At 43.0% G+C, this 18,586-nt stretch overlaps 1 protein-coding gene across 1 annotated transcript in view; it reads left to right on the top strand.

Moving 5' to 3' along the window:
• Positions 1 to 17,167, top strand: part of SARS1 (seryl-tRNA synthetase 1) — a 97,163-nt gene extending 79,996 nt beyond the window's left edge. Inside the window, exons 8-11 of the mRNA XM_083173158.1 lie at positions 4,677 to 4,806; positions 8,197 to 8,354; positions 12,170 to 12,299; positions 16,794 to 17,167. Of these exons, the coding sequence (XP_083029284.1) occupies positions 4,677 to 4,806; positions 8,197 to 8,354; positions 12,170 to 12,299; positions 16,794 to 16,942 (567 nt within the window). The 3' untranslated portion in view covers positions 16,943 to 17,167. The remainder of the gene's footprint in view (positions 1 to 4,676; positions 4,807 to 8,196; positions 8,355 to 12,169; positions 12,300 to 16,793) is intronic.
• The last annotated feature ends 1,419 nt before the right edge of the window (positions 17,168 to 18,586 follow it).

Below are 18,586 nucleotides of genomic sequence, written 5' to 3'. Positions count from 1 at the left end.
GAGCCCGGTACCCCTGCTTTAGGGCAAGTATAGAGGGATCACATGGCCCACTTAGCGGGATGGGGAAGGTTTCTGGGGTGAAAGGGAGTGCTCCCGGTTACCGGAGATGGGGTGGGTTGATGTGGCCTGTCGGGTGAGGTGACAATCCGAGCCCAGGCAGGCTCACACCAGACAAGGAGCTCAGCGAGGGGGGCCTCCTCTATGCGGGAACCCGGCAGGCCCAGGGGATGCCACCTTATATCACGCTGCTGCCCTGTTCTCTCAGGCCGTTCCTGTGTAATTCCTGGGCCTCACTGTGTGTGGGGTACCCGTGAGCAGGGGATGTGCACTCCCACGTCTGTCCCTAATCCTGTGGCGAAGGCGGGTGAGCTGCGACAGAATTAGCTGCTATGGCTGCCTGGCCGTGCCCCCTTGGGGTATGTTGGGTCAGGGAGTTATGGTATATAGGATCCCTTAAGGAGGCTGGCATTGGAGGTGGATGTTAGGTAAGGGAGATGGGGAGTTCTCCCACCAATAAGATGGCTGCCGTCTGTGTAGTGGCAAGTGATGTGCCCGGAATAACTCTCACCTGACTCCCTGTGCCAATCGGGAGGTGTTCTGATGCAGGGGGGTCTCAGAGAAGGGCAGTTGCCCCCTCTGTGCTGTCCTTGGTGGCTTAGGCTGGTAGTGCCGCGGGGATCCGGCTTCCGGCCCGGGCTCCAAATCTAGGTCCCGGCTTTGGTCCCAATGTAGGCTGCAGTGCTCCGGAGGCTACCCGGGAGGTTGTGGTGGACGGCGGAGACCCGCTCCCTCCAAGGGCCCGCCGTCCGCGGCTGTGTCTGGGGGAGCATGCTCCGTCCCGCCGGATGCTGCTGCGGGGGAAGCGGCACAGCTACAGGTCCCAGCTTCCGCTCGGCGGGTAGGCTGCAACCCGCAAGAGCACTACGGCTCCACGACGTGACCCCACCAAGATCGGAGCACCGGCAGGGAGGCAGCGGACAGAGGTGGGGAGTGGAGGGGGGGCCTTGGTGCTGAAAATGGGCGAATTATTAGGGTAGGAGTGGGAGCTCCATTAATGGAAGTCTTCTCCCTAGTCCTGTCAGGCCACACCCCCCTCCACTGACTCTTATTTGCGAAGCCAGGAGAATTAATTCGATGGTCGCGACCATCAAATGATTTCTCCTGCAACAGAGACATGCGTGGGGATGTGACTGTGTGAGGGCATGCGCGAAAGTCCGCAGGACTATGCCACGCGCACACACAGCCACCATCGGGCACACATACCGCAGCGCCAAGCTGCCCGACCCCCGCATGTCACTACAGCCATAGCACCACCACCGAGGATGGGTGAGTTGCCGTGACTGCATAGGGCTGCAATCAATGCCATTTTTCAAGGCTGGCGCTCAGGTGTTTGGAATATCTAAAGGGGCAGGGGCGTGGCATAACAAACGGGGGCAGGTGTGTGGAATTACTAAGGGAGAGCTGGTGTGTGGAATTAATAATGTAAAGGGCATACTATTGTAAGTAAAATTTATATACAGATGGGTCGGGTCTCCTCTTTGCAGGCGATGGCGCCGCCATCTGTATGCCGGAAGGGGACGCGCGCGCACGAGGTGCGCGCGCGTCCTTTTCCGACGGTGCTGCCCTCGGTCGCCCGGTGCCCACACCGGGCGACCGCACCCCCCCGTAGCCTCCTCGGGTCCCCCCCCTGCCCCTCGAGCGGGAGGCGGACAGTAATGCGTCCGCCTCGCCGCCCGGATACTGTGACGCGCGTGCGTGGGGGACACACGCGCGTCAGTCAGATGGCGGCGCCGTGTTGCTGGCGATCCGCCAGCAGCATGCTGCTGGCGGATCGCCAGCAAAGATGACACCCGGTACATCTGTAGTGCACTTTCTCTAACAGGACTCAAGGCGCTTTACAGACATTAAAAAACACATTGTGTATAATAATGATAATATGTTGTTGCGTGATGTGTAAAAGGGGTATATGGTGTGCTACAATACATTCAAAGACAGCCCCCTTTTGAGTGACCACACCCCCCTATTTCTGGGGTGCGGTCCTCCAATATCTGCTGGAATATTAAGTGGCCCCCCAATCAAGGGCCGAACACAGCTAGGTCAGCTGACGCCATGGAACGAGGGACCCTCCCATCACACATACAGTTAAAAAAAAAATTATAAAAATACTTCAAAGCCAAAATTAACATTACACATTAAAAGGAAATTTTGCATACGTATACAACAATATTTATATATGATATAAAGTTTCAAACTGAGCAAACGTATGTAACAACATGGTCAATCAATGAGCGTAATTATACTCAATGATCCAAGGGTACTTAGGTACTAATAAAAAAAAATAATGTAAAACAAATTTTTCATTAAGTCCCTTCGGGGCCATAGAATCAAACTTTAGTATCCATTTGCTTTCCAATCTTAACAGTTTGCCCCTATCACTGCCTCTTCTCAATGGGGGAATGTGGTCAAACTACTTTAGTACGGAGACTAGCAATCGAATGGCGTGCAGTTGCACAATGTCTGGGGACTGGTTGGTAACTACTACCTGTCAACAGTGCTGCGCGTATCACCGACCTATAACTATACGCAACGAAGTACCTAAATTTGCTCCAGAATTTCTCGACTACCCAGAACGGATGTGGTTTATCAGCATTATATATAAACCACCCTGCGTGTCTTTGATAATCTAGCCTCCTGCTCTGAGCCCCCATCTACGGTATAAGATGCAGTTTGCGTCCACAAAAAAATTATCTATTAGCGTAATGCAGGTTGAGTATCCCTTATCCAAAATGCTCCGGTTCAGAGATTTTTCCGTATTTTGGAATATTTTTATATTTGAATGAGGTATCTTGGGGTATCTAGCAATTATGTTGTACAGACACATCAAACACATGAAATACACACAAATATATTTTATTTGTTTCAGGTTTTAAAACCTTGTTTTATGCACAAAGTGTTTGCTTGGCATTTAAATTCAGTGTACAATCCTTTTCTTGCACATATTTATGCCAGTTACATATCATTTCCTCAGTGGTACCAGTTGCAGATGTACCCAGTAGGTTTTTAGCCAAAAAGAAAATATAAAAGTACATTTTGAGAAGTATGGTTTTCTGAATAATTTGGATAATGGGTACTCAACCTGTATTCCTCTGGTGTGGTAATGCACACATTAATGGGCAGTACGGATGGTGTAATGGTTAGCATTACTGCCTCACAGCACTGAGGTCATGGGTTCGATTCCCACCATGGCCCTAACTGTGCGGAGTTTGTATATTCTCCCCGTACTTGCGTGGGTTTCCTCCGGGTACTCTGGTTTCCTCCCACAATCCAAAAATATACAGGTAGGTTAATTGGCTCCCAACAAATTAACCCTAGAATGTCTGTGTGTGTACATGTGGTAGGGAATATAGATTGTAAGATCCACTGGGGCAGGGACTGATGTGATTGTTCAAATACTCTCTGTAAAGCGCTGTGTAATTTGTATGCGCTATATAAGAAACTGTTAATAAATAATAAATAAAATAATACCTTCTAAAAAAAAGAGTATACAGCTGTATATACTATTGTATTGTGCCCTAAGGCACAAAAACTGATTTAATCAACAAAGAGAAGATATAACAGAAAATATAGTATGTTAATTACAATACAACTATTTATAACAAACATACTTCTACCAATCTGTATAGAGTTACAGCAAAGAGACACTTTTCCTTACAGTCTATAGCATTTCAACATATTGATATAACATAGGTGGGAATTACAACCAACAAATATACCTTTTACATATCCAAGTACGTCCCGGAACCAGGAGTTATCAGTCTTCAGACATAGTGTGTCTGTGACCTGATTCCTTTCTGATGTGCGATTTTATGTACTGTATACGATAGGGAATCAATAGTACACAATGAAATCTCTCTATTGGTCTGAGAGAAAAACATCCTTCAAGTCATCAATGGCCCACACACTGGATTTGTTCAATATATAGTTTCAGGGTCCCGCCTGGCAACTTAGTCATAACTTGTGAATGCAGTGTGCAGTTATTCATCCGTAATGACTGGGTTACTGCTGGTAAAATACTGATTCATATGAGAGAAAACATGGTGATATTTACATTAAGTAAACTACTATATATAATATATAATCTCCTATTATGTACGCCACTCAAAGCACATGCATACTGTGTCAATTTCGTATACACGCATTTGCTGAAAAATGCCAGTTATTTACTTTTTCTAAATACTATTTTGAATTTGACAATGGCAACCAATCAGCTGTTCTGTATAATTTTATATTATGCAAATGTCGATGTTTCAGTGCTGATTAGTTGCCATTGACCACTTCTCATCTGGCTCACTTCTCCTCCCTATTTTACCGCTTCCTACATCTACCCCTCAGTTTCGTCACCTGTGTACCATTGCTGAATCTGTAACCTATTACACTATACATCCTTTTTTTTATTTTTTTTAACATAATTCAAGGAAAGAATAATATTTTATGAAGACCGAAATGAGTGTCATTGTACTAGCGTCTATGTTTATGTATGTTCTTAATATGTACCTAACATTTACTAGTTTACTGGTAATTTTGGCAGATATTTATCCAATTTACTCAGTTGTCATTTATTTAACTTTTTCTTTAGTATTGTATATAACCTTACATTTTCCTCTTTTTCACTTTAGATTGAGCAATTTATTTATGCTTCACCTCATGACAACAAATCGTGGGAATTGTTTGAAGAGATGATTCAGACAGCAGAGGCATTTTACCAAATGTTGGGCATTCCATACCGCATTGTCAACATTGTGTCAGGTATACATAGTACTTTGAAGTCTTTAATATATCTGTACTGAAGATTATATTAGCTCTTTAAGGAAAGATCTCTCCACCACTTTGACGACGATGATGATTTTAACTTTTATAGCGCTCTTCCTCTAACCGGACACAAGGTGCTTTACAGACATAAAAGTAATAGACAATACAGAAGAATTAAGTAAAATGGCACAAAAAGAAGCCACACTGATATAAACAAGAAAACCTAGGGTGCAGAGTAACCATAATACAGGATTGGGTAATAACTTCTATAGGTTTTCTATTCCAGCCCTACAAGGTACCAGGTGAGGCAGCCATCTTGGGTGCACTGCGTAGGATTACCCTGGGTGCAATAGGTTACCCCAGATGAAATGACACAATGACTGTTTGCTGCTCAGAGCCAGATCCCAACAAACCATCCGTCCATGTATTTTTCAGCACATCCAAAAGCATACCTGATGAGGCAGCAATGTTGGCCACAGTATGAATGTTACACTGTGAAAGTTGAGCCACTTGTGTAGTAGTATGATTTACCCTGTATGGAAAGATTCACATTGAAGTACATTCTGCCTGCGGAGGAACCATCCGAGGCAACCATCTGGTTGAACACATTTGCAGGTGATCAACGAGAGAAACAAACCTGGGATAACATTTTTTTTTTTAAAATAATAAATGTTCTGGTCTCACAGGAGCAGTACGGATGGGTGTGAGAATGTAGGGAGTACACAAATGTCTGATGGAAATGTCCCTGCAGAGGCTGGTCCTGGTGATCTCCCGTGTAACTCGCCTTTCACATCGGCAACCCGGGTCTGACCTGGGTTATTTTGGCGATGTCAGACCCGGTTTAATGTAAATACACAACCTTGCTTGACGATGTGAAAGGGGTATTAGAGGGGTAGGCCCATGGGCAGTCCTGATGTTGCTGAAGAGTCTTTACTGATCAAAAATTCTAATTCCTATAGGTTACAGAAATAGTAAGCCATCAATCAGCATTATTGGTGCATATATGGCGACAGTCAGTGGTGCTTCCAATAGTAAAAGATACAGATATTTCTTCTGCGGCAGACGTCAGGGGCCACAGGGATAACAGTGTGTAGAGAGTGAGGTCACCAACCATTCCAGCACCAGATAAGTTAAACTTCTTGACTGTCCTCAGGACAGCCCAGCTCCTCTCCTCTACCCCGCCTCCTAGGCCAGCTACTTTCAGTTTTAGTTGTGCTGGCAGGAGCCAACATGCACATTATAGAGAGGGGTTGCCTTATGCAGCCTTACTTCTTTTTTAAAGATTTTCTTTTTACACTGACTGTGTGTCAGTGACAGGGCAGCAGTGCTGAGGGTCAGTTAGACCCCTGCGATGCTGCTCCATCACCTGGGCCCGGCAGCCGCACACCACCCAAGTTGGCTGCCACAGAGGAGGTGTATCCGGCTGGCCCCAGGCACTGGGGGACCGACAGCCGTCACCGGGCACCAGGACACTGATTATGTTAAGGCACTCCCCACTGGGAGTGCACGCGACAGCGCATGCGCTGGAACGGCTGTAACAGCCTGGCGGGGGGGACCACTGCGCTAGCAAGTGGCCAGACTGGTACGCCATCCAGGGAACGGTGTGTGTGTGTGTGGGCAGGCAGCGGTGCCAGTAAGTGGGGCTGCCTGGCGCGTGCCGGATCCCCGCCATTTTACCGGTGCCACATGAGGTCAAAATCCCTGGGTGGCCATTTGCTAGTAGGGAGAGTGGGCTCCCCTCACAAAGCCCCTCTCCTGGGGACAGGAGGAAGGAATATACCCATGTGAGTCTCCTCCCCTGATCTCATCCTGCCTTCCTGCTACATAGTGATAGAGAGACACTGAGAGCACTCAGCCATTCTGGGGTCCACCTCTTGGCCGCTTGGGCAAGTCCCCCCTGTACCTCTCCTACTGGAGTACAGGTTACAGCAATTTATGTTCCTGCCGGCCATAGTGCTTTGCGGAGCTCAGTGCCACTTTATTATTTGCATTGTATTTGTGCTGTGTCTCTTATACTGTGCTAACATCATCACTGCATGTCAGAAGTATATTGTGATGAAAAAAACGGTCTGAAACGGGTAGGACCCTGCTTTATTACCATTTAAAAATACCAGTTCTATAGAACCAGGAAATTCACTCTGCACCTTTCAGACTGCACAAATTACCATTTTGAATCAGTAAAAATCCTGCAAAATACCTGGTAAAAAGTGCGGTCTGAAAGGGACATAAAAGGTGCAGACTGAATTTACTTGTTCTATAAAACTTGTATTTCTAAATGGTAATAAAGCAGTGTTTTACCTGTTTCAGACCTGTTTTTTTCATTCACTGTTTTCTATGGGTTTAAACGGGTTCAATGTTATGAAGGGACAAAAAGGGCATTGAAATATCGTTTAAAGATATGTGGTGTGAAAGGGGTTTAAATTGCTCAGACCCGTTTTAAGAAACGTTTCAAATACTGGGTCTAAGCAGGTTTTGCGATGTGAAAGCAGTATGAAGTGTGCATCCCCCAATGTAATGGTTTTTCTTTCTTTTGTACCTAGTATTGCTTAGGATAGCACCCCCGCACCCCCGGCAGTAATAGATTGTGCATATTCAGAATCCCTCTCTTTCTGTTAGTCAAGGGAACTGAATGGATTAAACCTTGAGAAAAGTCATCTTTATTCCGTTACACATGTACAATGACACATTTACACTTGGGTTAACTTTTTTGGGATAAAATTTACCTACCAGTATATTTTTAGATTTTGAGAAGGAAGCATGGGAAGAATATACAAACTCCACACAACAATGGCCATGTTGGGAATTGACTCCATGACCTCAGTGTTGTGAGGCAGTAATCATAAAGCATGCTATAAGATGAAAGATAATTAAAAATATTAATATGAAAACCATTTACTCTGAGTGGCATCTGTTAAGACCCTCCTTTATATAGAATACACAAATCAAAATTCACATTCAAATTTTGTATTTATATCTCATAGTTGTCAAAGACATAAAGTATGTATGTAGACATTACCACTCCCTACTCTTTTTGGTTTATTACAGCTATAGTAATATAGCAACCTGGGTCAAAATGTAATCGTTTTTTTTAAACAAAAACAGGCAAATTTGCACATTTGCAAAGTGTTATAACGTGTGAAATCACACCTTTTATTATGTTTGCCATTTTTAAAATCGCAAATGTGCCGTGCGATATGGTGCAAATTTCTTTTTAGACCCCTAAAAAATCTCACCCTATTACATTTTGCCCCTGGTATGTTGGTCAATATTAGTGATGCTGTGTTTATTTTATTAATATTGAGACCTCTCATGTTATCTCTAGAAAAAAAGAATTCTAAACTGTAATCTTTTCCAGCAACTAATATTTACTCACCTTCATTTCTGCAGGTTCTTTAAACCATGCAGCCAGCAAGAAGCTTGATTTAGAAGCCTGGTTCCCTGGCTCTGGTGCCTTTAGAGAATTAGTGTCCTGCTCCAACTGCACGGACTATCAAGCTCGACGCTTACGTATACGCTATGGACAGACAAAAAAGATGATGGATAAGGTAACACTGTATTAACTAAATAAATCTGGGATTTTCTTATAACATGTGCAAGAAAAGAATTGGAAAAGACACTTTGCTAAAATAATGTCTCGTTTAATAAAATACTTAAAAGTACACTGCGCTAAAAAAGAAAATATATTTTTAATTCAAATTCATAAGAATGAATAAATGAATCATACAAAAATCATATACAATGAGAAAATCAATAATACAAAAATCATAAAAAAGGCAATAAAAGAAAAGCTCAATTAGAGGCAGCACTACTCAGTATTTCCATAGTGTTAGTAAGCCAATTTCAAGAGGAACGTCTCTGCTTATATGCTAAGAATCTATACAGAGAAATCGTGTTCATTTGAAGTTCTGAACCCTGGAGCTTAAGTCTTGTTGGTTGGCTCTTCTGCAGTCTTGTCCTGTGACCTAAAAATAAACCCCTCTATTTTATCGCATCGCATACCATAAGGCATACGATGTTACGCGATGGCAGCCGATGTTATACAATTTTAACTTGTATACCATCGCATTGTATGCCATATACAATGGTATACGATTTAAAATTGTATAAGCACCCTAATGGGTGTTCAATGTTAAATGTTCCCCCATAACATAATTTTATAAGCACCATAATGGGTGCTTACAATATTAAAAGCACCCCCATGCCACCCGTACTATCAACGCCAACCCGCGAGCCCGCGAGGGGCGGCGGTATGCATCCTCTGACCTTTTCATACCCCCCACTAACCACGTCGGCGTTGAGTTGATTTTATATAGTGTGGCGAGCACAGCGAGCCACCCAGCCCGAAGCGTGCCGAGCGCACGCGGAATACATGTAAAGTAATACGCATCGCCACGCTTCCTGCACAACTCTGCAGAAGCCCTGAATGAGATTGCACTGATTAATTTGATATGCAGCACTTCTGTCTGAATCTGTATATGAAGTATAACAATGCAAAGGATGTGTCTTTTTTTCACGTCAAGGTTTACTGTGCTTCATCTGTGGCTTTGTACATATCTGAAACTAATCCCTTTGTGGCTATAGTCACAGTACAGCGTATCATACAGATTGCTTTGTTTGTCTGCGGTGCATCTTAAAGAAAAAAAGTGCTATGCTACACAGCTTTGCATGGCTCACTCAATCAAAACATCCTGCGTTGCATGTATTTAAGGCTAAGGGGAGTTTTCAATGTGGGATTCTGATTCTGACCGTCACGACAGTTTGGAAACCACTGTAATATAGATCATGTCATACCTATTCTATTGATGAAATGTACATAGTGTAGTAAGCAGGTAACGTTTTATAACTAAACATTAAGTGAGAGCAATTGTTTATCTAATGTAGATGCAGACATGGTCAGTGTTTATAAATTGATAAAACAAAAACTCCTATGTGCATTTAAAGATTAAAATATAATCTTACAGAAGGGGGCGTGGCTTGGCATGTGAGAGGTACTGAGGTGACAGAGCTCTGAGTCCTATCCGTATAAAATCTGATTCCTGCTAGCAGTCGAAGCAGCAATCTCTGCACTGGCTAATTTTTCGTCCCTGGACTCCAGACACTCTTTAGGCAGCTTTTCTGCCACAGGGTGCCTATTTACCTGCCGTGGCAGTGACTGTGGACTGCTGCTCCTTCCCTGACGGCCAAAAGTACAGCGATATCTTGGCTGGTTCCGCTGGGGCTGCTACTGGGATGCTGGAGGTTACTTAGCAAGGAGTGGCCACCACATGACCTTTGCTGATACCTCTCTGCCTGCCGCATCTATAGTGAGCGGGGGTGTCCTGTCGGGGGGGGGGGGGGGGGGGGCTTCACATGACAGCTGTCACCAGGGAGAGGAGGAGGGTGAGAATAAAGCCTCCATGTAGGGTCCGGGCATGTAGCGAAAACCGGAACGGTGTGGACCACACTGGGAAACTGTCCTCTCCCCTTCCCCATGTCCCTGGTGAAAGCTATCACAGGCATCCCTCCGGACAAGACACCCCCGGAACTACAAGCTCCAGAATGCAGATTTTGATTTCCGGTCCGGCTTTTCCTGGTCCGTTTTTTTTATTTTTATTCCCCAGGGCACTTGACACAGCAAATACTGCTCACCATAACAGCTTTGGAACAGAGGGTTACTGACCAGATTGGTCAAGTGCATGATGAGATCGCTTTACTTCATCATGGCATGCTAAAGATCCGGAATAGAGTTAGTGAAGCTGAGCACCGGTTAAAGCTACGGTTGCTGATTTTATCTGCTCAAATGTAATCTAAAACGAGAAGAGCCTGGTCTGATTTATTTATTGGATAAAGCTGGCCATACATCTACAGATTTATTGTCGGATCTGGCTGGTTGGAACAAAATCCTGGTAATGGATGAGCGCAAATGACAGTTGACCATTTGCTTTGAAATGCTGGAAAACTGCCAAAAAACGTCATTCAGATACTAGCATGATTTAGTTCCAACCAGCCAGATCGGACAATCAATCTGTAGATGTATGGCCAGCTTTAGTCCATGCACAGATTACTTTTTTTATCAACATGCCCAATATTCACAGGGGCATACTGGGGGTAGTTATTTGGCCTATTTATTCAAAAATGAGAGGGGTAGTGGGTCCATTGAGAAGCTTTTTGACACAGGGGATGGAGCATTGTTCCACTCCAGATTTCGCTCAGGTTTTTCTTTCATTTTACTGTTCCATTTATGCCTCTAAATTGTGATATTCCCCTCAGCAGTTGTGGACGTATCTCTTCCAAATTGACCATCCTCCGCTTTCGCACTACAATGACTCTTTTCGGGTTCCTCTACCGGAGGTCTCCCACCTATGTTGAGTCAGGCACTGATAAACCATAAAAGTGTTGGCAACGATGGTGACACCACTTTTATGGTTTATTCTACCTATAAGGAACTACTGCACCTCATCTGTAACAATCTCTAGAGTGGGGCAGGCCTTCCCTCAATTTGCCAGTTGTATAAGGGAGGTATATTTAAGTCTTTTCAGATTCTGGGATCAATAGGGTGTGCAACACAGTGTGTCAGGTACCAACAGATGTTGTTTTACACTTTACATCAAACCTATCATACTCCGTTTTTTTTTATGTAGGGCGGGGCTGAGAACCAATACAGCCAGACCTAGATGTGGTTTTTTAGATCTTTTATGGTCCTGCCCTGCGATATTTGCTTTTTGGGGGGATGTTGTATTGACTGAGGCGACACTGCTGGCTGTGTCTCCTAAACTGTATATTTACCCTGGACGATAAATCATCTCACTCTCCGTTGATATACAAATATATTGTATACCTTACTACCCTGGCGAAGGTTATGATCACCCATAATTGACTTGCAGTAACTTCCCCTAATGTATTTCACTGGCATGCTCTAGTGAACGATGTGTCTGGCCACAAGAGACTTATGTACAAATCTAGTTACATAATTACATCATTACTTTAACAAGTTGGACCGTTGGAACACCCCTCGTCTGGTTACCGTACAGTATATCAGCCGCCCAAATAATTGTTTTGTAGTTTTCAATGTTTTGTAATTCTGACTTCTGTATATGTGCCTCCCTTTTTTTTTTTTCTGTTTGGTGGCAGAAATAATATTAGAATTTGTAACTTGTAGATGACGTGTATGTATTTATTTGCTCTTATTTTTTTTGTATTTTCTTTCAAGCAGAGACACAATTGTACTTGTTATCTGTGGCTGTTTTTGTGTTTGAAAACTTCAAATAAAAATTCCTCAATTAAAAAAATAATAATCTTACAGATTGGAATTGAACAGAGATGTACTATTGGAAAAATTTCTGTGATTTTCCCATATCTTTACATTTTAATTTTGTTACAGGTTGACTTTGTCCATATGTTGAATGCTACAATGTGTGCCACAACGAGAACCATCTGTGCAATCCTGGAGAACTATCAGACTGATACAGGAATCATTGTACCAGAAAAACTCAGGGATTTCATGCCTCCTGGTGAGTAGGCATTGACAGTGATTATTTAGTTTTGTATTTCAGCATTGCTGATGTGAAAAGTGTGCACACGTGTGCCCACTCTAGTAAACTAATGGCCAGGTGTAACTATTTGTAGACCAGTGCAGCATTTTGTGTAACTATTTGTAGACCAGTGCAGCATGTGCCTATGTGTATTCATTAAGACGTTTAGCTACATCTGTACCATTGTCTGAAATACTTAATTGCAATTATCAGAACCAGTCACTGGCACAGGCAGAATAGACAAATTCCCAAAGCATTTGGAATGCCATGGGGCATGTATTCCAAGCCTAGGCCCGGCTTAGCAGGCAGCTGGCAGGTGGATGGTGCCGAAGGCTTTGCTGTGGCTGCCTACTACAATTGGAGCTGTCTGCTCCTATCGGGCACATGTACATACAGCTGAGCCAACAGCAGTGGAAGCATCTGAGCAGAGACAGTAGGGGCAGCAGCAGGCAGTAACAAAAATGGCCACTGGTCCTGGAGAAGGGAGAATATGGACGGCCAGCTGCAGCAGTTCCTCTTTCCATGGGCCATTGCAGAGTCCAGCTGGGTACACTGCTGCCCAGCCTATAATGTCATCAGATTCCAGGTTGATTAAGTTCTATAAAGGGGGCAGAAGGGTCAGGGTGGGCTGATTTTAAATCAACTTAATTTAAATCCTGCTTTAAATTACATCATTTTTTTTAAAAGCACATATAATGGACTACTGTGGTAGTTATTTAACAACAGGAGAAGTTATAAGCTCTTAAATTTTTCTTTAGAAAATATCCATATTCAAAAAACCAACACTATCCAAGTTCAAGCAAAAGCAACCCTGTTTAACGACTACTTGTTTCACTACAATGTTGTGTGAACCGTGGCACCAATAGATTGGCGGAAAATGCACTTTTGCTCAAAAACTGTAGCTGGTAATGAAAATGATAGCAGTAGAGCAATTGCAGTAGAACGATTTGCTATTGCAGCATCAGTAGAAAAAATATTTTCATCATTTGGGTGGTTGTAGTCCACTAGTGTAGTCTACTAGGGTTGTAGGAACCACTGGGGTACTGGCAAAGCTTCAGAACTTGTGTTTCTTTCTAAAGGTGCTCATAAACAGGTCCTATTTAGCCTGTTTTTATCCAATTTCGGCAGATCAGCCCAATATTTCTGATGAAAACTGGCCAAAGCTCATGTGTACGAGATGCGATGCGTGTGTTCCCATGCACAATCGAAGCCTGGAGATCTTATATGCAGCACATCCAATAAATCTGAATCCAACCATCAGCAGCACATCGCGGGTGCTTTTTTTTTTTTCACCTAACATTATTTATTAACAGTTTCTTATATAGCGCATACATATTTCGCAGCGCTTTACAGAGAATATTTGACCATTCACATTAGTCCCTGCCCCAGTGGAGCTTACAACCTATATTCCCTACCACATGTACACGTGTATACAGACATTCTAGTTAATTTTGTTGGAAGCCAATTAGCCTACCATTATATTTTTGGATTGTTTGAGGAAACTGGAGTGCCCGGAGTAAACTCACACAAGCACAGGGAGAATATACAAACTCTGCAGTTAGGTTCATGGTGGGAATGGAACCCATGATGTCAGCGCTGTGAGGCAGTAATGCTAACCATTACACCATCCGTGCTGCCCAACGTAACATAGTAATTAAGGTATCCATTGAATCAATTCCCCTTTTTTATTTAATTTTTTTTCCAAATATGTTTATTGGTGGATCACAGTGCACATAACAAAGACAATGAGACCATAGAATACATACATCATTGAAAAAGTAATCTGTGGAATGGAGGATGATGTGATCCTTTTTAACATTTTTATGAAGAGGTGAAAAGAGTTAAGAGGAGGAAATAAGAAAGAGTCGACAGGGAAAGATTGAAGGATAGAGGAGGAGGGTGGAAATGGAGGTCATGGAGTGGAGTAGGAGATAGAAAAAAGATGAGGGGAAGAGTGGGGGGGAGTGAAGAGCGAGGGTCCTCGGTAGGGAGTAAAGTATCTTGCGGTATAATAAAGGTTGGTCAACTAGGCTCAGATTCAAATGGCGAAAGGTGAGATGAACTGTTGGGTGGAGACCCAAGGGGTCCAAGTAACATTTAATTTTTTGGAGGAGTGTTTGAGGATGCTTGTCATGTATTCCATGCGGTACACGTGCCAGAGGCGGGCAATTATGGAGTGCATGGAGGGAGCCTCCGGCTTTTTCCAATCTGTTGCGATCTGACAGGTGGTCGCAGAGACCGCATGACGCATCCAGTTTGTTTTGTGGTTTGGACAGGATTGGAACATCCAAAGGTAGGAGGAAGTATTTGGGATCGTTTGCGATAGGTGCGAGTAATAGGTTACCTATGAATTTGATGACTTCCTTCCTTAAGTCTACTATCTTTGGGCAGGTCCACCAGATATGCATAAATGTAAATGGAGCCCAGATATTACATAAGTACCGACTTTTCTGTATGGTGTAAATGTCTGAGTTGAAGAAATAGAAAGAAATTCCTACATGTGTATTGCTACACTTGAGAAATGTGGACCGATGGTGTAATGGTTAACATTACTGCCTCACCGCACTGAGGTCATGGGTTCGATTCTCACCATGGTCCTAACTGTACAGAGTTTGTATATTCTCCCCGTACTTGCGTGGGTTTCCTCCCACAATCCAAAAATATACTGGTAGGCATATTTACTCCCAACAAAATTAACCCTAGAATGTCTGTGTGTGCGCATGTACATGTGGTAGGGAATATAGATTGTAAGCTCCACTGGGACAAGGACTGATGTGAATTTAATATATTAAATCCATTTAGCCTATAAGTAGCTTGTTCATTTTTTGTTCCCAAAATGAATTATTTTAAATTTTTCAGCGTTAAACCACATTTTCCACCTTTTTGCCCACTTTTCCAGTTTAATTAAGTCGCTTTGCAGTATATCCAGATCCTTACTCAATTTTGTGTCGTCCGCAAATATTGCAATCTTATTGCAAAAAAAGTGACTACCAATATCATTAAGGAACACATTAGACAAGGTGGGTCCAAATATTGAACTTTGCGGGACTCCACTTTGGACCTTACCTCAGCTGGAATGTATGACATTTTCCACTACTCTCTGTACCTGATTGTGCAACCAGTTGTTAATCCAGTTACAAATTTTATCTCCTGCCCCTAAGTTACCTCATTTTAATAACCTTTTATTAGGCACGGTGTCAAAAGCTTTAGCGAAACAAGAAGTATTACTACAACCCTAAGTAATTACATTCCCCAAGTCCACCCACTTACTGACTTCTTAATAGAAGCTAATAAAAATAGATCATGCCAGACTAATTTATACGAACCCATGCTGAGCCTTATTTATCACCTTCTCTTGTTCTAAGAAATTTTGGATACTATCTCTTATATTCCTTCTAATATTTTCGCCAGAATGGATGTAAGGCTGACCATCCTATAATTTTTAGGGTTAGTTTTGCTACCATATTGGTACTACGTTAGCTATATGCCAGTCAATGTTCCCTCTAATTTTCCAAAGTCTGTGTGCGGCAAAAGATTTTGGCTGTGCAACTTTGGAAGGAAATTTAAGTTATTGTGCGTCACTTATATATAACTGGAAAATGACGTTCAGCATTTGTGTTAACTTTACTTCAAAATGATATTAAACATTTGAACATTAAAAACACAGCCCACAATGTAGTTATTGGGTGAAACACACATTAATTGAGTACACAACTGCAAAAAAGGACCACTGCTGCTCTGTTGTAATGTCTGTGCGCACGCTTGTCGAGTTGTGTGCGTGCGCACAGCTTAGAGGGAACACTGATGCCAGTCCCTGAGTTTGATTCCTCGAATATCAGATGGTAGTGCTATAACAGAACTCAATTCTATTCGTATCCTATGGTGTGTTTTGTCCGGGCCAGGAGATTTGTTACTATTTAGGTCCTGTAATCTATTTTTTACTATTTCCTCACTCAAACATACAGTTTGGGGGCAATCAAGAGCTGAGCATTCAATCTATGGGAGAATCTCTGAAGATTGTTCCCTTTGTAAATACTGAAGCAAATTTTTTTTGGAATATTTCTGCTTTTTTCTTCTATTACCAGGGTATCATGCTTATTTTTTAGTGGGACAGTAGTTAACTACCATAACCTTTTCCTGTTTATATAACTGTAGAATTGTTTTGGGTTAGATTTGCTATCTGAAGTTATTTTTCATTTTGTCTCTAATTTTGCCATCTCGATTGTATTTTTTACATAGAAAAATGTATAAGTACATTAACCATTCCCTTTTAGGCACTTGTGAAGGACCATTAAATTGATTTTAGCAGCCTCCTTTACTAAACATCGACCATATGTAGGTGACCCTGGATTAAAAAGAAAAATTGTCTCAACACAGATGAAATGAAAGAAAAGACTGATTTTGCTATTATCATGTGTGTATATATATATATATGTATATATATGTATAAAAAATTGTTTTTGCTTTCTTTAGGACTAAAAGAGATCATCAGATTTGTGAAGCCTGCTCCAATTGATCTAGAGATTACAAAGAAACAGAAGAAGCAGCAAGATGGAGGAAAAAAGAGTCAAAACAGTGGTATAGAATCTCAGATGCAGAATATGGAAGTGAACAATGCTTAACATTACATTCTCGTACTTCCCATGCATGCCTCCAACTGGCCAAGTTAAACCAACAGATTATTACATTATTAAACTTAGTTTTTCCTGTACTTTAATTGCTGCTCTCTTGTGTTGCTGCTTTATAACAATGAAACTAGTGGCATTTTATCTGTGGGCAATGTGGATAAGGAGATTAGTTACAATGGCATAGAAAGTTAAAAAAAATAAAGCAATTTATTAAAATGAGATTGTGTGAGTCTTTATAAACAATTAAACAATGGATGAACAAAAGTAAATATGTCATAGTTTCTTGCTCAAGAATTGGGCTTATAATTGTGAAACCTTTATTTCATATAGAGACTGACTTTAACCCCTTCAGTGGCAATCCCGAGAATCCAGTGCATGTGACTCACAGCCCCCAGTGTTAAAAAAAGGCTGCTTACGCAGGTCTTAGACATGTGGATGGATGATGATGACATGCCAGACCTAGAGGAGGGTGAGTTTGTCGCTCCTGATATGGATAGCCAACAGCTTTTACCACAAGAGCCTGAACAGGCTACACAGGGCTTAGACGACCTTATTGATATGGTCAAACTAGCTCTAGATATTAATGACGGGGCTGCATCCTTTTTGGTAAAAAACCTAGACAAACGGCCTATTTTCCTCCTGCTGAGGAATTAGATGAGCACGTTTTGATGGCATGGAAAAATCCTGATAAATTTCAGGTTTCCCACAGACTTTTGACTTCATACCCTCTGTCAGCTGAGGGCAGAAAGTTGGTAGAAACACCCCCAGTGGTTGACCCTTCGGTCATGCGTCTCTCTCAAGAAAGACTGTTCTCCCGGTTCCGGGGGCCATCGCTCTTAAGGACGCCTCGGACCGTAAGCTGGAGCTTACGCTTAAGTCCATTTATACCGCAGCAGGCGTTGTACAGCGTCCAGCTCAGGTTGGCTGCTGGGTCAACAAGGCCATGGGGGTTTGGGCTTCGCAGATGATTTCACATCTAAATCAGGGTGCTGATGTTGACGTCCTGCTACAGTTAACAGAACAAATCCGTGAGGCCTCAGCTTATATGGTGGAAGTCTCTAATGATGTATGCATCATAGGGGCCCGCATCTCTGTGCTCTCTATTTCGCTCTGGCTTCGCCAGTGGCAAGCCGATGCAGAATCCAAGCGGGTGGTGGAGGCTGGGGGATGTCCTGTTCGGCCCAGAACTGGACAAATGGATATCGCAGGCCACAGGGCGTAAGTCCACATTCCTTCCTTCTACTGCTCCTCCTACTACTGCCCGCGTCTTTTCGGTCCTTTTGCCAGCAGGCAAAGTTCCGAGGTCGTTCCAGAGGGGCGGCCTCTCACAGAGTCTCCCGAGGTCGTGGCACAGATGCTTCTTCCTCCAACTAAGAGGCTAAGACCTCGAGATCTTATAGCTTTCGGCTACAAGATCCATTTTCAAAGATCACCTCCCCGTCGTTTTTTCTAAACAGGTTTACCAGTCTCAGAACAAAAAGGCTGGCTCTTAACTGCTGCCATTTCAAAGCTGGAAAAGGCGGGTGTGGTGATCCCGGTTCCGGAAGACCAAAAGACCTTGGGATTTTACTCCAGCCCTTTTCTGGTTCCGAAACCAGATGGCGCAGCCCGCCCAATCCTCAATTTAAAGGATCTGTA

This window comes from Crinia signifera, chromosome 2, assembly GCF_055691185.1.
Source record: "Crinia signifera chromosome 2, ASM5569118v1, whole genome shotgun sequence".
In the NCBI taxonomy this organism is placed as follows: domain Eukaryota; kingdom Metazoa; phylum Chordata; class Amphibia; order Anura; family Myobatrachidae; genus Crinia; species Crinia signifera.
This window is presented reverse-complemented; position numbering and strand designations above follow the sequence as displayed.